The sequence below is a fragment of the Chironomus tepperi genome, unplaced genomic scaffold, assembly GCF_022539635.2.
Source record: "Chironomus tepperi strain 1889 unplaced genomic scaffold, CSIRO-AGI_Ctep_v1 contig_93, whole genome shotgun sequence".
Taxonomy (NCBI): Eukaryota; Metazoa; Arthropoda; class Insecta; order Diptera; family Chironomidae; genus Chironomus; species Chironomus tepperi.
Window position 1 is genome coordinate 528,601 of NW_027226215.1, and position 22,324 is coordinate 550,924.

General features: G+C 34.2%; 3 protein-coding genes across 3 annotated transcripts; 2 read left to right on the forward strand and 1 right to left on the reverse strand.

The window, feature by feature from the left end:
• Positions 1-4,060: 4,060 nt before the first annotated feature.
• Positions 4,061-4,681, forward strand: LOC139086908 (protein farnesyltransferase/geranylgeranyltransferase type-1 subunit alpha-like). The gene has a single exon (XM_070635543.1). The coding sequence runs from the start codon at positions 4,061-4,063 to the stop codon at positions 4,679-4,681; it is 621 nt and encodes a 206-aa protein (XP_070491644.1).
• A 61-nt stretch (positions 4,682-4,742) lies between these two features.
• Positions 4,743-6,125, forward strand: LOC139086963 (protein farnesyltransferase/geranylgeranyltransferase type-1 subunit alpha-like). The gene is made up of 3 exons (XM_070635627.1): positions 4,743-4,958; positions 5,021-5,375; positions 5,437-6,125. The coding sequence occupies exons 1-3, from the start codon at positions 4,823-4,825 to the stop codon at positions 6,008-6,010; spliced, it is 1,065 nt and encodes a 354-aa protein (XP_070491728.1). The 5' UTR covers positions 4,743-4,822; the 3' UTR covers positions 6,011-6,125.
• Positions 6,106-22,240, reverse strand: Dhc16F (Dynein heavy chain at 16F). The gene is made up of 14 exons (XM_070635544.1): positions 22,202-22,240; positions 21,599-22,009; positions 19,361-20,965; positions 16,929-18,622; positions 16,651-16,766; positions 16,463-16,561; positions 15,946-16,040; positions 15,486-15,735; positions 12,882-15,432; positions 11,484-12,491; positions 10,040-11,308; positions 8,512-9,593; positions 6,906-8,101; positions 6,106-6,645 (listed from the first exon to the last, which is right to left on the reverse strand). The coding sequence occupies exons 1-14, from the start codon at positions 22,238-22,240 to the stop codon at positions 6,106-6,108; spliced, it is 11,955 nt and encodes a 3,984-aa protein (XP_070491645.1).
• Positions 22,241-22,324: the final 84 nt, after the last annotated feature.

Genomic DNA, 22,324 nt, shown 5'->3' on the forward strand with positions numbered 1-22,324 from the left:
TATGAATAATTAATGAAAATAAAAAAGAAAATAATTGAAAAAAAAATGGAATGAAATATATTTTTGTAATAACAACATTATAATATTAACAGCATAAATCTGTGATAATAAAAGAAATATTGTAATAACCAAGAAGATGATAAATGATGATTAAAATACTCAATATAATCTACAATTCTGCTGAATTATGCTAGCTGAGAAAAGCTGCACTTAAAATTCATTTTCATGCTCAGTAAAAAATAGATTTATTTTGGTGATAAAAGATTGAATTCTTTAAATGTTTGCAACCTGTTGCTGACATTTACTATAGCATTGAGTTTCAATTTACATTAATGCACGTCATCAAATATAACTGGGTCAGTAATGATTTTAGTTTTTTGCTTATTGATATTTTAGATTAGGGGTCTATTGATGCATACCATGACCTCGCCTAGGAGACCTTGATTATTAATTAGATTTGAGTCGTAATGGTTAGGTTCCAAAATACTTACTTACTTCGTGGCCGTACCGATTAGTTGTGATCCATGAATTCCCTCAGATGTCGCATAATAACCAGATCTACGCTGGCTACCGTTTGTGAAATTCCATCTGATTTCAAATAATCCGATAGTGAAATGGTTGCTCGAATAACAAAAATCGGATAATCGATCACAAATCCAATCCCAGGTCAATGTCACTCTGACTTGGTAGAGGACTAGTTTGAATTCGGCACCATGTCAGAGTCACGAAAGCTTAGATTTTTGCAATTAGAGTTAAGTAATTTGGTGCCCAATTGCTGTAATATCAGCCTTATAATCTTATGGGTTCTAGGCTCTTCTTTAAAGACTAAATACAGTAATGTCATTAAAAGAGTGGCCTTAATCCAACCATAAACTAGGTCAATTGGGTGCAGTGGTATAGCGCAGTGTTGCAAAACAGTCACATGTCACAGACAAAAAAAAACCGTACAATTTCTTGATAATTTGTAAGGTTTTTAAAAAACAAACACATTGTTAAGAATTTATACGGTTTTAGACTGTTATAGGCGACTGTTTTGCTGATCTGGTATGACGTACCTTCAATCTTTTTAGTTCAATCTGTATATTTGGTTCCAATTCAAAATTGTAATTTCCATAGTCGTAATTTCTACAATTTTTTCATATAAAAGTTGTAAAAATCTTGATTTTTAAGAACATTGAATTGAAGAAAAAAAATTAAAAATCTGACTCTTGCCTTTCGTAATCAGCTTCTTCAATCAAAACATCTAAACTCAGCTAGCTATCTGTTAACCTTCAAATTAGTTTCATCATAGTGTTCATCTAATTTAAAAAGTTTATAAATATTGTAAAACCTTAAGTACTTACTAGAATATAATGAATAATAAATCGAGACTCGAGTGCAAACGATTTAAAATAATCTGGATTAAATTAATATGAAAATTTAATGCGAGTTTAATGTACTTGGATATATAAAATAAGAAATTTTTTGCTATGGGCTAGACATTTTCTGTTGTTTTTGAGCTTTTATGTTGAAAATTGAGATATTTAAATGAGATTCTTAAATGCAAATGGAGTGCATGAGATGCAGTCTGACTAAATTCACGTTCAAGATGCTCTATAAGACTGGGTTGATCTAGGAATTTGAATTTAGGAGAAGATATATAAGCTACCCAATGCATTTTAAAGAAATTCTAAATTTTGAGGTTAAAAACTTTATTAAAATTGATGCTTGAATGCAGTGGTGAGCAACCTGTGTTCCGCGGCACTCTAGTATATAATTTGAACCCCTCCAAAAATGTTTGGAAACGCCATGAACCGTATATCATATACGGTTTTGGTCGAGGCCAACCACCAAGGTGTGCTGGGAAAAATAAAAGGTTGCCCATCACTGCTTTAATGTCTTATTTCCTAAAAATCACAAGATATTGACATTGACAAACTTGATTCAGTTTTGATAATAATTTATGCACTAGATAAGAACAAATTTAGAATATTTAATGAACGTACATACAATATAAGTATGGATAAAACTGATATAAAATAAACTTTAAACTGAGCTTTTATGCTGCTTTATTAAAGACAAGATTTAAATTCATCATATCGGCGTAAATCGCGTCCAATTGAAGACATCAAAATTTACATGAGACAAAAAGAATGAATTTTAAAAATTATTAAAGGTCCAAAATTGATTTTGCATCAGTTTAATGGATAGACATTCTAGCGACTTATTGTGTATTAGAATATTGCTTATTATATGAGAATCTCATTGACTTCCTAACATTTTAAATGACAAAAAGTAAATAAATGCTATTTAATTTTATATTTAATTAACTAGGCAAGAAAATAGATAAATTAAAGTATATAATCGAAAGTGTGCTCTAAAATTAAGTAAGAATGGATACTTACAACAACAAAAATAAGGAATTTGATTCTTTAACAATCTCAATAAAATTAGTATTTTTGAGAATATCATGATATTTAGCACATAAGTGGCTTATGTTTTTGAAATTTCATTATCATAATGGACTCATCCTTTTTGAAATTCAAATTGAATTTTCCTTAAATTTTTCTAAAATTTACAAAACATTGAAAAAATTTAAATATGTCAAATACATTTGTATTTATTCAAATTAGAGAATTATTCATGTGCATCTGCAGTTTTGTGGCTGCGTCAGCTTGTTTTGATTGATAATTCATAAATATTTGGAATTTGAATGAAATTAAAATTTCACAGAACCATACAATTTCTGTTTACATAATTGCAATTTCTGTTCTCATAATTTAAATTTTAAATTTTCTTTGTTTAAACTCAATTGTGTCACTCGGGACAACCATCAATAAATATGCACAGAATAAAAGAAACAAAACGTTGATCTAAATAAAATTGAATTTATTATAAAAAGCTGATCCAGCCACAAATCTCTGCAGATTCACATGAAAAGGAAAAATAAGAGACTTTGATGAATTGACATATATTTGATTATTCAATGGATATTAGCATAAAACGAGATGTTTTCCTTTTTTTATCTAATATTGCTCAATATTTGATATTCTGAATAAATTTTTATCATCAAAAAGTCATCTTCATGCCTCAAAAGTTTCATATCCAATTTTTTGATCTGGTTACAATCTATGCATCTACATCATCTTTTAGCACACAATGAGAGTAAATAAAAAAAGCTTAATTTATAGCTCTAAAATCAATTTCAAGACAAATTTAAATGAGAATCAAATTGCTAATTGAGAGAAAATGAAAATAAATAAAAAAGCATCTAAAACGCATTCATTCGTGTCTTTTCATTCAATCGATTATATCGGTCACTATCGAGTGACAATTTAATTATTTAATTGCAGCTCTACAGCTTGTGAATTTTATTTTATTTTTACTACAAAATCATTCAATTAGTGTAATTAAATATGGAACATGAAGTTACAAATGGAAGCGGTCAGTATGGGTTTGGTGAGATTGCATCGATAAGATATTCTGATGAATGTGAGTATTCATTTCCTTATTACATTACTTAATTTTAAAATTTAACTCTTTAAATCTTGAAATCCTTCAAAAATTTGAATCAATTCTGATTTAACGTCCATTTGAGATTTGATTAATATTTATAACACATAGTTGCAACCCCCTTTTTGTAATCAATCCAATTTTTAAATTTACAGACACAAAAATCCTAAAATGTTTCAATAAAATAGTCACTGACGAAGATTATTCAGACAAAAGCTTGAACCTAACAACCCAAGCCATCCGCTACAATCAGTTTAATTACAATTTCTGGATTATTCGACGAAAAATACTTAATAACATCCAATATGATCCATTTAAAGAACTCTGCTGGTTAGAGGAAATGATTGTCGAAAATCCAAAAAATTTTCAATGTTGGGAACATCGTAGATCTGTTATTAATAAAAATTTAAATTGCTGTACATCAGCTATAGAGTTTAAAGTGACTGAACAAGTTTTGGTACAAGATCCGCGGAATTATTTTGCGTGGCATCATCGCCAATTTGTTATCAACACATTCAAGTACACAAATCTTGGTATTTTGACAGATGAGATGAAATTTACGGACAGAATGATAAAAGAGGACATTCGAAATAATTCAGCATGGAATCAGCGTTATTTCATCATAAATCAACGTGGAAAAGTTGATTTTCCACTTGTTAAAAATGAATTTCGCTATGCGTTTGAAAAGATTAAATTAGCGAATGAAAATGACTCGTCATGGAATTATATACGAGGATTGTTACTCAATTTTGGTGCGAAAAGGCTATGGCAGTTTCAGGAACTTGTTAAATACTGCGAAGATGAATTCTATGAAAAAGAAAATACAAATCGAAACATTGTTGCTTTTTTGATTGATTTAAAGATTGAAATGATACTGGATGACTCAAACGATGCCAACGAACTATTAATCTCTCAGAAAATCTATAATTTATGTACTCTTATGGGCCATAAATATGATAAAATACGGAAAAACTATTGGCAATTTGTGCACAAGCACTTTTGTTTTGAGAAAATCATTAAAAGAGATACAATGAATGACAGCTTTAATAATGAAGGAGGTGTTAAAAAGGACGACAGTTGGAAAGGACGATTCGCTAAAAAGGCAAATGCCACAGAATCACCAATAATTAATGAAATAAAAGTCGATAAGAAAAAGAAAACAAAGAAAAGTTTCCACAACAAAAAATAACGGAAAAAAAATTTGAAAATTTCATAAAAATTTTTGTGAGTGCGTTCAGTAAAATAAAAATCATTAATCATCAATTGTAATCATTCTGTTTTCATAGAAATAAAAATTTAATCATAATTTAGTTATTTAATCACATCCACAATGAGCGATAGTTCTGATGAAGAATTTACTGAAGGATATGTGATGTACAGGCATCGTCGCGAGTGGAGTGATGTACATCCCATCAAGCAAAATGATGGAAAAAATCCAATAGTTGCAATTGCTTACAGTGAACGATGTAAGATAATTTTCTGTGGTTTTAAACATATGTTTTTGATAATTAATGCCTTTATTCTACAGTTTTGGATGTCTATGATTATTTTCGTGCAATATTGGCAACACAGGAGAAGTCTGAACGAGCATTGGAACTAACAAACGATGCACTAAGACTCAATGCCGCAAATTACACTGTATGGCAATACAGAAGAGAGATTTTAAAAGCATTAAAAAAGGATTTATATGAGGAGCTCAACTATATATCGGATGTCATTGAAGATAATCCAAAAAATTATCAAGTCTGGCATCATCGTCGTGTTATTGTCGAGTGGCTTAATGATCCATCGGAAGAACTCTCATTGACTGAAAAAATACTGGATCTTGATGCTAAAAATTATCATGCATGGCAACATCGTCAATGGGCAATTGAGACTTTTAAGTAAGCATTAATTAATCATCATTAATTTTTTTAAATATTTACATTGTCTGAATCATTTTAGTCTATACGATAACGAATTGGCATACATAGACAAGCTGTTATCTACAGACGTAAGGAACAATTCAGCATGGAATCAGAGATTTTTCATTATGAAACATATGGGATTAAATCTTGAAGCTGTACAACGTGAAATTCATTATGCCATAAATCGTATTCGTTTAGTTAAGAACAATGAGAGTTCTTGGAACTATCTTAAAGGATTAATAGAATCAGGAAATTACCAAATCAGTCAATTTCCAGATGTAGAAGCATTTACAGAAGAACTTTATAATTCTGGCAATCGTGCACCATACTTATTGGCATTTCTTGTGGATATGTATATTGAAAAGACATTACACATCTATGAGACAAACAGCTATGACGATCCAGAGATTTTTGCCAGAAAAGTTTATGAGTTATGCGATATGTTAGCAAATCATTATGACACAATCAGATACAAGTATTGGAAGTATATAAGTCAAAAGTTTAGAACAGAAAAGGAACGAGCAAAAGAGGGACCAAATAATGACGAGACACCTGCGGGCGATGCTGGCATGAATGTTGAGGAACAAAAATTAAACGGCGAAGCTAATTAAATTTTACTTATTAATATCAGTAAAGCTTATTAATTTTGTAGTTTTGTTGTATCCAAAAAAAGAAAGAAGTTTTTATTAAATTGGAATTGAAATTTTTAATCAGTCAAAAGTGTAATTAAGGCAGTTCCTCGTAATATCCAAAAATTTGGTGGTTTTAAAGATTTCAGCAATATTGAAAGTATAAAGTTTGTCGAATGTCCTGTAGTCGATAATACACCAGCCCTTACTGGCGTTTTGTAAAGTGGAGCTTCATAGCGGTCAGCAACGACGATTTTCTGGCAAGGCTTAAGCCATAGAACTGGAAAGACAGTTTCTAATTCACCAATTTTCGGATCTGTCAATCCACCTCTTGAACTGTCCCATTTACCAGCTTCTAAGAATAATCCATGCACATAAATTCCATCGTCTGGTGCATGCAATTCTCCATAAACATTTCCTGTATCTCCGTCTAGTCTTGCCTCGTAAATTCGTTTCTGCATTAAGGTTGTGTCTAAGACTTCAAAGTCAAATTTCAGCATATCAATTGCTAAGTTATAACGTCTTGAATGGGTCTGTAGTACTGCAGTTAGAAAGCTCTGTGGGAAGAAGAAGCCTGAAAGCCATACTGATGTTGGAACGCCATGTTCTATCCAGTTCTGTAATGTGAGACAATGAAAATAAATATTAAAGTTTTAACGGATTTTTTGGATTTAAAATTTACATTTCATGTGTAAATTCTTTTGGATATAAAATTTAAATTTTTGAAAACCGTTAAATTGAATTCAAAATTTTGAAATTGTCAAATTTTTAAAATTCAAATATTAGAAAACGGTTGAATTGTCAAATTTTTTATTTGAAGTTCAAAATTTTGAAAACCGTTAAATTGTCAAAAACCAATAATTTTCCAAATTTTTACCTGAACATGCTCAATTCTCAATATCAAGTCTTCAGTCCAAGAGCTTAATGATTTTGTTGATAAAAATCCATGCGTTGCCCATAATTTAGGTACTTGATTCATCAAGAATGAATCAAAAATGGCTTCTAAATTCTCAGACATGACAACAAATCCATTAATTCCTTTTTCCAGTTCCTTTAAACTTCGATGAATAGTTTTCAATAATTTATTAAATCGTCCAGTTTCCTGCATTAAAACAGTCGTTAAAGGCATAACGCGGTCCTTAGAATCTGTGTCATTTAGTTCAGCCTTCATGTTGTCAGTTGTTATTGATTTAGCAATAGAACCTTTAAGTTTCTGTATCAGTTCCATAACCATAGAGTCATTTGAACTTGTAGACGCGCTGACAAGCTTTGATTGATTTTCTAAAATCGTTTTAAGGAAGAAACTTCCTTCCTTCGTCTCATACACAATGTCGGCATTCTCATGCATACCAAATATCTCCGGCTCTTCCTTAAATGGCAATCCATTAACATACTGCTTAAAATCATCAAGTTTCGTCAAACTAGGACAATAATACACGCCACTCTTACTATACACGTAATCCTCATCGACGATATTTTCACATGAAAATAATTTCAATATTGTTCGTGCACAACGTCGATCCCATTCATCTGTTATTCTACCGCCATATGTTATTTCACCATTAATATACTCGAGTGCCTGCCATGGTATTTCTTTACGATATTCACGATCAATGAATAAATTTAATGTATTTAAGGCACAATCACGATCACTATCATTAAATTCATAAAGTATATTAAATCCTAAACTTCCGAATTTCTTCCTTTCGATTATGACACCATGAAACATGCACAAACCAAATATCATTTTTCTCCATGTATTACCATGAATATGAATCTCAAACATTTCCTCGTTTAAATCCATTAATGATCTCATTAAATTTGATTTCAATCCCTTTGGTGTCTCGTTCGTGAGCTTAATAGAGTTCTGTAATATGCTGATGGGAAAATATCTTGATGGCATTGATGATAAGAATAAACGAAAATCTGGATGTACTTTAAAATTTCCCAATACCAAATCACGTACGATTGCTTCGAGGGATGGCATCCATGAGATTGAGAGATGACAATTTTGTAAGTAGATCCAGTTGCCGATGGTACGTGCTTTGGTTAAAAGTGCTTCAGCTGTTACGCCTGGAAGTTGAGAATTGAAGGAGGTTAGAATATGAAGTTTGATAAATTAAGGCAATTTTAAGGCTTAATCTACCCTTTTTTAACTATTTAACAAGTTCCCAGCTCTACCATGAAGCTTGTATATTAAACAGAGCTGGAAGTCAACTAGGATTTTGGATGGAAAAGTCAATATGAAGTCCTTAAGAATTCAGCTGATAGCTTGTTATCTGGCAGATCTGTTCTGGATAATTGACACTACAGTTATCCATTTAATACCCAAACCCCCTCTGTACGGCCAACAAATGGAGTACAACGAACCTAACCTCACTCTCGAACAGCACATCATGTTCGCTAGACTGGGGCATATTCTAGGTCGCCGCATTGTGCTGCTCAGGATACCCACTAATAAGGAATATTAAATGTCAACATACCTTGTCCTTGTCCCAACGATATTGACTGCAACTTCTCACTAAACTCCTGCTCATTAGCAAACTTTTGTAGTGACGTCATCGGATCACTTCCGCTCGACAATATAAATATTAATGGTGTTGATGGTGTCATGTCTTTATAGACAGATGCTATAGATGTCGTCTTTGATTCCACAAATTCTCTCCCGAGCGTCTCAAGTATGTAACTGTTAACAGCCAGCATAAACTGTTCAGGCTTCAATACCGATACGAGAATTAATTTTGAAAATGGAGTTAAAGTCTCATTCCAGTCAGTCGGTGAGTCTTCAAAGCCATCAGTAAGATTAAATTTTTGATCTTTAAATTTTACGACAATCTTCTTACTCAACTCGACTGTAAGATTGGCAAAATGTGTAAATTCAGTCTCTAAGAAGATGCAGCTATTCCATTGCTTTTCACTTATTTTCACTAAACTATCTGGTTTATTACGGACATTATCGTCGTTGAGATTTTTACTGCCACCAGTAATGCCACGCAAGAGAAAATCAAACTCATTATCAGTAATTTTATTATCATGCTTTTCAATTTCCGTTGCTAAAAGAAAGCTATAAATAGCTTTATGCTTCTCAAACAAACCGCGACTTATATTCAAATAAATTGATCGAATTTCCTGTTGAAATAGAAACTTGATACGCTCGTTGAATTCCATTTTTGGTATATCCTGTTCAAGAACGGCTGAAAATATTTGGGTAAAGTATCTCAAGCTTACTTGATACATTGGATCGATTTCGGATAGTGATGAGACAACGAAATATAAAACAGCACCTTTTGCTGCTAAGGGACGATACTTTTCACGCTCGAGTGTTATTGCTTCCTCTGTCTTTTCCGTGTCAATTAGACGTGATTCTATAACAATTGATATTTCTTTTGATTCATTTAATGTCTCAACCAGCTCATCGTCATCGAGGATGTTTCCTTCCGATGAGAATAAAAGTTTAAGGATTTTATCTTCGAGCATTTGAAGTTGCTGCTTGTCGGAATTAATGCTGACAATTAAGTCGTTTCTTTGTTTCTCCATTTCTGGGAGTTCTATTCGGACAATGTCGCTGTGGATGAAAATATGAGAAATTTAACGGTTATTTAAAATTTAAAAAAGAATGTTCGTTAAGTTTAACGAAAATGAAGCTAACATCAAGCCAGTGAATCAAAAAATGGCATTGAAATAATAATGAGAATTTTAACGGTTATTTAAAATTTGAAATAAATATTCGTTGAATTAATCGAAAATTGGAGCTAACCTCAAGACAGAAAAATGAGAAATTTAACGGTCATTTAAAATTTAAAAAGTAATAATCGTTAAGTTTAATGAAAATGAAGTCAACTTCAAGACAGAAAATCATAACTATGTCGATGAAAAATATAACAAATTTAACGGTAATTAAAATTTCAAATCAGATATTCGTTAAATTTAACGAAAAATGAAGCCAACTTCAAGTCAGTAAAATCAAAACAAAGCAATAGCTTGGCAATAATATTGAAATATTCCACTCACGCTAACAATTGATCCTCTAATCCACCCATTGATACCAAGAAATTGATCAATGTGACTTGAATACAAATTTCGGGTAAATAATGTGGATTTGAAAGCTTTGTTGTCATATAAAGCTTGAAATTTTCATCATATTCTATGTCATTTTCACCAAATCTCATCATAACTCGTCCACCTTGATTATAAAAGGATCTTGCAAGGACTGAATTTAGTGATGGATCTAATGTCTCTCCAACTTCTTCAATTAGTACCGGTATGCCACCTATGATGGCATTTTCAAGTAGCCTCACAAGATTCGGATTATCCATTTTAGTGATAATCAGGTTGTTGTCCTTTTCCATATTCCTAATCCATCGATTAGCCTGCTCTTGAGGATCAATACATAAAGTCCATCGACTAGATTGTGTCGTTATTATTCCATTTTCAATCGACACATCATCACGTGGTAGTCCACAAATATTCCATTCCCGGATCTGATAAGGATCTCCCAAGCAGTTGATAAAATCAAAATTATCACCGCTTGGAATTTGAAGTCTCTGACATTCAACAATCCACATTTTACACATATCCTTACGATAATGTATGGGAAATGCACCAAGATATGCAACATATGCAGCAGCAACAAGTATATCACCAGGAATTGTAAAGAGATTATTATCTAATCGTTCAACAGTTTCTCTCCATCTTGCTTCCTCTTCCGACAGTGCAGATGTTAATCTTCCGGCACTTGTCAATCGCTTATTATTCAAATCATATCGCATTTGAATTTCGTGCATTTCTTTCTGCTTCCTGTCTCGTTCATCAATCAATAACTGAACTTTTCCTTCAACTTCCGCTAGTTGATTTTGCTTTTGACGTAAGATGTAAATGACTTGCTTTAGTTCATTTTCAGCAGCATCACGTTTACGAATTTTTGGTTCAATGTCCTTAAATACTTCAGCATATCGATTCATGGCAATGACCCATGCACACATTGACCGGGCTGTTTTGGAGACTTTCTCGACAATTGCTGGTTGAAAGTCCTTATGGTCGATGTATGTCTTTAGCTTTTTAACCATTGGTTCCGATATGTTATTGGCATTGTACTCTTGAAGCTTTTTAAGGAAATTGACATCGGCCATGATTTGTTTTGCATTATTCCAGTCTGGTTTGGTGTTGAGGAGAACGCAAACAGCTTCCATGACAAATTGAACAAGCTTTGGTGGCTTTTGAAAGACACGAATTTCGTTGACGTCACTCTTGTTTAATGCTCTGAGGGCATCTTGGGCGGTTCTGGAATATTAAGGTTGGAAATGTAATTGACATGCGAAAAATCAGGTGTGGACAACCTGTTGCTTTCCGGTCCACCTAGACGATAAGCCTCGACCGAAACCGTACACGACATACGGTTTATGGAAGCACACAAGTGTGCCGCGGCACAAAGGTTGTCCACCACTGTGACACTTACCTCAATTGCGGCAAAACAAGCTCTAAATCCTTTGAAGCATCATCAGCCAACTCCTGTGTCTCAGCTGCTTTAATCTTAGCCTCGACTTCATCCTGCATTACAACTTTCTTTATAGCATCAACTTGTGCTGTATCCTTTTCCAACTTTGCGTACGTATCCTTAATTTCAAGTGACTTCTTCTCCATAATAGGAACAATGACTTTAAGTTCCTGTTCCATTATGGCCACAATGTCATTAGTTTCCAAAATTTTATTCAATCCATTAGCGATTTTGTTCCTTAATGCCGATATTGAGTGCGTACGCTGTTTAATTAAAGCATGATATTGCTTTAAAAGCTCTAAGTAGCTTGACGGTGTTGTGTAGTAGTGTCGCTTTGTTTCCAAAAAGAACTCCTCAGATGCCTTCTCAACACTAGCATGTATCATGACACAAACGGATGCAATATTCTCACATTGCTGATCGTCATCAGATATTGTCTTTAATGAGCCATATGCAACTGAGTAGAGTGCTTCTTGTGGCCACATCTCGAACCAATCGATTGTACAGCAATTGACCAATGACGGAAACATTCGACATCGTTTGCGGAATGAATCGCCAATTGGACTCATGCACAGGACAACATGCAAATTTTTACGGACACGTGATATGAAAAATTCATAAATTCCGTCACGACTTTGATCCTTGTAATTTGCTTCCATGCATGGCACACGAGTGCTTAAAATCAATTTCTCATATTCGTCGCCCTCAAATAAATTTGGAACGTCTCCAGAATTAAGGACATTATTGATGTCTTCCAAAAATTCTTCTTGCAATATTTGCGTGTCATTTAAAAGGAAGACAATCGGTGTATTATTAATGCCGGCAACAGAATAGCATTTTCTTAAATCCTCACGAAATGATGAGTAATCGTAGCCACGTTTAAGTTCAATTTGCATGCATTGATAGCTGTTGATGTTCGATGCAAGACGTGTTATTGATTGCTTACCCAAGCCAGAGAGGCCAACGAGTCTGGGAATTGAATGGAATTTGGTATAAAATATTATAAATTGGGTGGTAATGGGATGTAATGTATAATAGGAATGTAGGGAATATCTGCTGAATTTCCCGAATTGCAGAAGTCGATTAATCAATTAAAAATCTGGTTCCAAGCAGACGTGACTCTGACTTGTTGCAGGACTTGGTTTAAATCCGACATCATGACAGTCATGCCAGCCTGGTGTCTGTTTGGAATGACTCTGACATGGTGCAGGACTTAGTTTAAATCCGTCATCATGTCTGTCATGCCGTCCTAGTGCCGGTTTTGGGATTGATTAACCGGCTTGTGCTATTCAGGTAAACGATGTGAGTTCTAGGTGCATAATCAGGGGCAGGGGCAAAAAGGATTCAACAAATACTCACAATCCATTTCCCCTTTCAGCTCTCAGTAATCTCGATAGTCTCAAAATATGCTCAATTGCGTCTTGAAATAGAATCAGGTTCAAATCTTTACCCGTCATTGCATTGTAGTCTTGTATGTAATCCAGCAATATACTTTTTAATTTATCGATATTTTTAATTTCCTCATAAACTCGATTCTCACGCGCTTGACCAAACACCATAAAGTCACCAAACATTAAAACTTCATTGTTTTCAATAATGTTGCATTTAAATTGATCCACAGATATTTCATTGAGTAAATTCTTAAAATACTTTTTATCGTCATCTGACACAAGACGGTCATGAAATGTGCGAAGTGCTTCATGATAAAATAATCGTAAAATTTGACTTTGATTTGTGTATGATGAGCTGTCGGCTTGTAGGACGCCTTGTATACACTTTGACAAATCTCGTAAATTGAATAAGTAATGGGATTTTGTGGGTGTTGGAAGTAGCTCTTGTGCAATTCGCTCATATAATGTTACAGCTGCAACAACAAGAGGCTCCGCTAAGCTCCAAATTGTTTTCGTAAATTCAGCAAAGAAGCCAACAATAATGCCACCAAAAATTCCAATTAATGTATTACGATTTGGTGTTGGAAACGACAAGACTGAAAAATGCCGCAAAAATCTTGGTGATAATGGATTTCTTGCACCACCTGCTGGTGCACATGCTGCGGTTAAAATTAAATCTACAATATTTTTCCAGTATAGCTTCTCACGGTCATATAATCCTTTGAAATCTAAAAATTGTCGCAGCAGCTCTATTGGCGGTGACGCACCATAAACTTCAAGCTTGGGCATATTCACATCATCAATAAAAATCAAAATTTGCTTTCCAAATGGAGCACCGAGAAGTGTCTTCTTCCTCTTTTCTAATCGATTTTCAATCATTTCTTGTGTCCTTGTGCTGTTTGTTTGAGCCGAAAAGTTCATAGACACTGGAACAATTTGTCCTTCAGCTGATAAACGTGACAAAAGCTCTTTTGCAATTATAGATTTTCCAACGCCAGCTTCACCAATGAATAGAACTGGGTGTGAAGCTTTAATTAATATTTCGCTGATGTAACCAAAACGGACGGTATCAGATGTCGGTACAATCATGTCAAAGAATTGGACATTTGGATTGAATTGAAATTTAGGAATTATTTTTTCCCACTTCTCCCATACCTTCTCTTCTGGATTAATACGATATTCCCACAAACTTGTCTCGGGCAGGTCAATGTTATCGTGTCCTTCCAATAACTTTCTCACATGAGCTTCTAAAATTATTCGCGATGCTTCAAAGAAATTTGACCCGATTGACCACAGAGTAGCAAACAGCCATAGCTTACATATGTATGCTTTTATGTCCGAATCTTCCATAAGATTCATATTTGGTATTTTCATTAGTAGAGATTTAAGAATTGTACACAGCATGTCAATTTTACTTGACTCAACTTGATTCTGTATGACTGCACATTTTCGTCTTGCGAATGTGAGGATGTCATCAAAATATTTATTAAACAGCTCCTCAATGTACGTCTTTAAGTCTGTGTCAAATTGATCTTCGTCAATTGTATTTAACCATGATTTGACCAATGCTTGCCATGTCAGATGCTGTGAATCGACATAAACCATACCGCATCGTGATACGGTAGCTGGTGATGCTTGCTCTAGATTTTCAACCTCAAATACCATATGAACCCATGGAGTAAGCTTGATTCTTTCGGAATTGGCAAGACACAACATTTTATTATCATCAAGCAGTGTATTAAGGTTCTCTATCCAAACAGCATCAACTGGACCATCACAAACAATCCATTGATGTTCCTCTTCGGTTACAGTGACAGCTGATCTTACTGCCATACCCAATAATCCATCATTCCATTCCATTGTCATTGAATTAACACATCCATAAAGTTCATCGCTTGTTATTGATTTAGGATTGATGGTTTGCATCTTTACATTACGATAATTTGGATTTTTAACTCCATCATTGTATAGCTTGATAAGGGAATCAGCCAGTGTATGTAATGTTGATGTCTTACCACTTGCAGCAAGTCCAACAAGCATAACACCCCAACGGACATTCATCGTCTCATACAATTGTACACATTTTGTTATTAATGTTGGCAATGGCTGAAGATTTCGTGCATTCATGCTATCTTCGATTGCCTTTTGTAAGTCACCATATTCCACAACAGGCAGGTCAATATTTGGGAACAGATCACTAATGATTCCATTGAATAAAGCAGCATCATCTTTAAGGAATTTTGGTAAATTTGAGTCTCTTAATGCGCAAATCAGAGTTATTTCCTCTCGTCGATTTGGCGATGCTCTTTTTAGGGCACCAGCCATGACTAAAACTGACTTTACAGCTCTCATTCCAAAATCATAATGAGATTGCTGACTTAATTGTTCACTGCATAGTTTGTAAGTTTGGACCATTTTTTGTGCCAATATCTGTGAGCCTTCAAATCCCTCAGAATACAGGATGACTTCAGCAATAAGCTTATAGTCGGGAATCATCATTGAAACAGGACGGAATAAAGCTATTAAAAGAGAATTAAGCACAAATTTCCACAGTTCATAAAATTTCACAAACCTTTTAAATTATCAGGCAATTCAGTTCGTCCAGCATAACCAGGATTCATTGTGATGAATGCTGCACATGATTGAACAAGTTTGATTTCACGTCCTTCAAAAATAAATCTCTTCAATTTCATCGCTTTAGCGTTTCTTATTGTTATTAATTGCTGTGCAATTACTGACAGTACTTCAATATCAATTCGATTGAACTCGTCGAAGCAGCACCAGCTTCCAGATTGAGCTAAACCGGAGAAGAAGCGTCCCATCTAGGAAATATTTGAGGGTGAGTTAGAATTAGAGTTGAATTTTTATAAATCCCGAGAAATACGCTACAGCTAATTTACACCCAAAAACAGCCATGCAGGTAACTAACTATGTTGCTATCAAAACGGACCCGTGACGAACAACACGTTGTGCGGGAGTCACATATTCAATACTCTAGCGACTCCATTGTACTGCTCGGAAATATTACTCACCATTTTATAGTCAAGTCCATCAGAACAATTGAATACTACACATTGAACTGCAATAGCTTTTGCTAAATCTTTAGTTGTTTCAGTTTTTCCAGTTCCTAAATTACATAAATGAAAACATTTCAATTTAATCACGAAATCAGTAATGCTATACAACATGACAGACTACAATCATGACAAACAAAAGGCAATAGATTTAGCAGACGTCGAAGTCGTCACGGATTTTGTATGGAAAAGTTGATTTGAGTTCAGAGTTGGTAGAATTGGATTAGACATAGTAGGATTCCATTGGACATGGCAGGCCTCTTTTGGACATGGTAGGACTCCATTGGATATGATAAGACTTTATTGGATATGGTAGGACTCCATTGGACATGGTAGTACTTCATTGGACATGGTAGGACCCAGAGGTCCGAGGAAGTTCTACTCTCTTAGTCCTGCCAACTCATCTTGAATTAACCCGACTCAATATAAAATTCGATTACAACTTCGAACTCTGACTATTACAAAAGAATAATACCTGCAGGCCCTGCTGGTGCACCTCCTAATTCCATTTGTATAGCACCCATCAGACAAAGATAACAGCGATCTGTTAGTGGAGTTATTACCAAGACACCACCTGAAATTTAACACAATTCATAATTTGTTCCTTAAATTTTCATATTTCTTAGAATGCCGAACTCATCAGTTCCACCATAAAAAATTTACCTGCACCCAAATATTCATACAAATATGGAACATTTGCAGACGCCATCCGAACTTGCATTAACTCTGAATCTGGTTTCCAATAATATCTCAACATTTTAAGCCAGTTAAAGTCATCACTGGAATGTTTAAAAATGTCAAAAAATTAGAAATAATGAAGGTTCTTCTTTACATCCATACGTAGAATGTCATGCACAATTGCCATTAAAATAAAAATCCTTTTTAAATTCCACATAACCAAATTTCATTAACCGAGTCAGGCTGAATAAAAATGTTCTTACCTTTTCGTGACATTATTCTGTATTAAACTGGATATTGAATCCTTTGCATGAACATCAACTGTAATGAGGGCACACAATATCTTACGGATTAAAGGTTGAAGTCTTGTTCGTGCAAGCGATGCCAAAACACCAAGATCATTTACTAACTCTGCCTCAAAATCAACAAGTCGTTTACTTTTATTATCCGTATCGTCATTTGAGTCTAAAATGTCATGAACATTTTGTGCCCACGCCTCTTGTGAGACGGTCAGTACAACTTGATTTGCATTTTCAAATATCCATTGGACTCTATCCATTACTTTATATCGAACATATGCTGACTTCATGCATCTTTTAACAGCCGAAAACATTGCTTCCTCCATTTTACTCAGCCAATCTTCAACAGATCCACGTGCCTTTAAACCTTTGGCAAACGTCACTCGTTCACCTTCTGGCGATATCATGCTTAATATGTCATTCGTTTGTACTTTTTCACCTTTCTTATCGCCCTCCTTCATGCCAAATTCTATACGTGAAATGGCATCAAAGCATTTCCTTAAATGAGGTTGAACAGCATGAGGATTTTTTGTTTGTGCCAAAATCTCAAGTAATTCATCATTTGATAAAAAGTAAAAACGTGGAAATGCTACACGTTTGACTTCCAAGTACGCCTCTAAGCAACGTGTAATTTGTTCAAGTAATATGCTGTTCTTTTGAAGTTCTTCATAATATCCGTTTTGTGTCATTGCTGGCATTGCAAGAGAATATTTTGCTACATTTCTCATAATTTCCTTCCATTTCTTGTCAACAATAACGAAAATTTTTGCTTCCTGTGGTAATTGTCGCTGTATGTCAGGTGCAGAGAAAATTGCTTCTAAATATATCCATGACTGTTGCACTTTCATCCATTCCTCGAATGTCTTACCGAAAAGATCCAGCTGTCTTATCCATTCATCTATGCGGGGCTTTAGTGTTCCTATGTGCTTTGAGGCAGCAATTGTCGCAATTGTAACATTTGAGTCATCAAGAACAGCTTGAAGCTCATCAGTTCCACCTAGAATATAAATATCTCTAGCATCACGGTAGGATATGATGGAAAGCTCTAAAGTTTTCCATACAGTGTCGACCTTTTTTAATGACTCTTCAAGCTTAGCTTCACCGATAGCTTGACCGGAGATTTCTTGGATAGCTGTTGAATTGTCACCGCCATCAAATGCATTTGCATCCTCAAAGGTATACATTGTGATATTTTCATTACCAAGTAGTTTCCTATCCAATGTCTGTTCAATTTTCAACCAATGTCGTGGCTTTAGATCTGACGAACGGAGACATTGTAAGATTGGAATTTTTTCCTTAAATTCCTCACAATTTCCCTTCAGTCGTGGCACAATCTCATTTTTTGGTAAATTCTTCTCAAGCATGCCACAATTTTTGAGTATTTTTGTATTAAGCTCAACCACTTGTTGAATATTCAATTTATGGAATGGAATTTCAATTAATTCATCATAACAGTCTTTCCATTGTTGGAGTGAATCCCACAGCATTTGACGTAGACGAACTTCTTGAAAAACAACATCAAGTGAATCAAATCGTGTAACATCAATCCGAAATTGCTTTTGCCATCCACGAATTTTTTGTGAATTTTCTTGGCATTCGTGTAGCTTCTCCATTAGTTCCGACAAATTTTCACGGACCTGAATGCTATTAGCATTTTCCTGTTGATGGAAAAATAAAGAATATTATGTTAATAAGGTGGACTAAGAAAAATTGTTGGAAGAGATTTATGGTTCATGCTGATTAGTTGCTCATGGAATAATTTTTTTAGGTTATGTCATCAAGTTTTAGGAAGGAAATGAAAAAGTATTTTTGGACGCGGATCAAATGGATTCTTTTTGAAAATGCACTTCCTGTATGGCATAAAAGTTTCAACGTAATGGAAATGATTATGGGAGAATTATATAAGACATGACTAAGATCTCTAATTGCTCGAGCAATGGGCCATCATGTGCCAATTATAACTTCATGTCAAGACCCAATGCCAAGACCAGACAAAAGCTTTCAACATATCAAATGACATGAAAATTTTCAAATGATTTTAAAATTAGTATAGGCAGCCCCCAGGAGCCACATTCGACTATACGTGACCGGAAGCCACTGTCGACTGACCGTTGCTGGTAGCCAGTGTCGACTGAAGGTTACTGGTAGCCACTGTCGATCAGCTGTTACCGGTAAGCACTGTACCCACTGTCGACTGACTGCTACCGGTACCCACTGTCGACTGGCCTCTACCGGTATCCACTGTCGACTGACCGTTGTTCGTAATCCACTGTCGATTGGCCATTGTCGATGGAAGCTGCTTTTTGAGGGCTGCTTCCTGTTACCGATGTCAGATAACATTCAGCAGACTATTGCCGATTACCGATGGCGCATTCTCAACTTTAAATTTAACTTACATCAATCAATTCCGGTTTCATAACTTCAATCCTGACAGACTCAATTTCATTGAAAATCTTAGCAATGTCCTTCTGCAAGCTTGCTGCCAACTGCTCAATAATAAATTCACGTGATTCAATTTTTGATTCCAATTCAACTTTTAATTGCTGCAAAAACTCTTCAACGTCTAAAAAGTTTTCCTTTTCGTCCTCATCGACCATAATCTCAAAGTTTTGCATGATTTGGAACGCTCGTAAGGCATAGCTGAGAACTTTTTCGATTTCAGCAATTTTACCTTCACATTTTTCCAAGAAGTCAAGATAATTGACGAAATTTTGTGCTTCTTGTGGTGTTGTTGTAAGTTTAGTCATTAAATTCTCAGCTTTCTCACGTACTTCCGTAACTGTATCTTTGGCAAGTGATGGAAGGTGTTCTTCAAGTATCGAAAGTAGTTCACGGCATGTTGGCAAAATTTTATCACGAAATGATCCTTGCTTTAACTTTAATAGACCTAAATTTATTTCTGGTAAAAGTCCATCGAGTGAATACATTTCAGTTGTAAAGCGTTCACAATATCCAATCAATAAATCCAAATCCTTTTCTTTTCGTAATTGCTCCCTGTCCATTTCTAAATCCTCTTTGTAAGCTATACGGATTGACTCAAATCTCTTTATGTAAATCTCAACCTTATCATATGCTAAATTTATTATCGTTATTATTGATTTTTTATTACGGTTCAAATGTGAATTTATGGTCAACATGAAGTCTATTGAGGCTGGATTCTTATAAAGGCATTCTTCTTGATGTCCAACGATACTTGGTTCGGTAAAAAGCTTAAATTTTTCATCACTTTGAAATGGCTTTACATTATGAATCGCTTCCCAAAACAAATCAATCATTTGTCCAACGACATAAAGTGTCACATCACGTGATGGATCGGTTTCAACTTTATCAGGCTTAAGGACAAGCTCGGATACAAGAAATGGATCTTGTGGTGCATAAATTGGCCTTGGCTCTTCCAATCTCATTTCAAATTCATTGCTGGCCTTCAACCTTTCAAAACTTGGACCGTATTTTGTATGAATTTGAAATATTTTTGTCAAGTCCTCAAATGAGTCACAGAGAATGGTGCTTAAAAGATTTATGGTAATTAAATCGGCCAAATATAAATAATTTGTTAAACGTGAACAAAAATTTTTCTTGCTGGCTCGTTCCGTAAAACTTATTTGATCCTTTAGCTTCTTAATGGACTTGCAATTCAAGATCTCATCTTCTGGCGTAAATCCTTTATGTATCATTGCCTGATAGCACGCATCAAATAGCTTCTTTTCCATTTGTTCACGAAACTTGTACAGTAAATTTCGTGTCAACTCAAATTGTGCCATTTGACTCTCAATGAAGTAGAAGAGATGCCAATTCTCAACTATATCGATGTGTGTAAACTTTTCTTTAATTAATTCACAATTTTCCTTTTGTAATTCAAGCAATGTTTGATGTAAAATTGGATTTGCAAAGAATAGATTCTCTTCGATAAAGTTACGGCAGTCATGAAACTTCTTCCATTTAATTGCTTTGTGCCAAACTGTAAAGCTTTTCCATAGACGAAACCTTTTGAATAGTTTGATCTGTAATTGAAAGGACAAGAAGATAAAAGTTAGAGATGAAATGTTGGAATCAACTTTAAAGGAGACATTTACGTCTGGGAATATTAATAATTTAAGTGATTTGAATTGAATTGAGATAGGTTTGTAGGAATATATTCGGATACTTGTTACATATGCTATTGATTAATATATAATGTACAGCTTAAGAGCAATGAAGTTGATTTTAACAAACAGATGCTAATTAATTGTTGATTGTAAACAAACTGAATGTTTTTTTGAAAGGGGTTGACAACTATAATAGGGGAAAATCAGCAAATTGAAGTTGACAGATACAATTTAAATATTAAATGACCGTTGAAATATTCTCAACATTTAAGCAGTAAAAATTCAACAAATAAGCAGTAAGAAGGGTAAAATTAAGATAATACTTGCTCTTTTCGAGTGACTTCAGCACATTTGTGTCTTAATTATTAGAAATTGATTATTAAATAACGGTTATTCAAAATTCAAATTTCTGAACAAAAATTTTCATTCGCAGCCAACTTCAGATATGTTTACAAATCTCAAAGATATCTAGTTGACGAGTTTTAAAAGACAACAGACGACCGAACGACTGTCTGTTTTCAAATACGCATTAAAATAAGGAAACCTTACCTTCGCAACATTACAATAATTTAAATAATCTCGATACCAATCGCCAATTCTCGTAAAATGATTCTCCGCTGAGCTCCATAACGTAAATCCTTCTTTAGATATTGTAAAAAAGTGAGCCTTATCAACTTTTGAGTATGGAACTTCAACAAAGCTATAAGGCGAGAACAGTTCACTTGACAATGGATAAGCATACATTAAGTACAAGAAGGCATTTTGTCTCAAATGTTTTACACGATGCTCAACAAGATTGACAATGTCTACAATTTCAATGTCTTTATTGCTTGTCGATGACTTCCTTAAGCTATCAGTTCTTGATGTCTTTCTTGAGATCGATGGCAGCGTAAATGCAATTGAATCTTTGTAATTCCTCTCAAGTGGCTTCGATTTCTTCAATATTGGTGGATATCCGTGCTATAATTAAAAGTAAATTAATCATTTCATCAATTATGTTAATTTGTAAATTATGCCTTACAATTATTCTGTCATAATCATTAACATCCAGATGCCGACAATTGCTTGTTGAAATGGAAATCTTTAATTGAATTTGTGGCGATAATTAGTAACCTTCATCATGTTGATAATTGGAAATGGAATATAAATTACCCGCTTATTATCATTTTTCACTGATGTACTCGGCAACATAATTATTTTAATTTTCTAAATTCTAGACAGCAAATTCAAGTTTTAGGAAAAAAAATTTCTCGATTGTTTGTGAAAAAAACATTG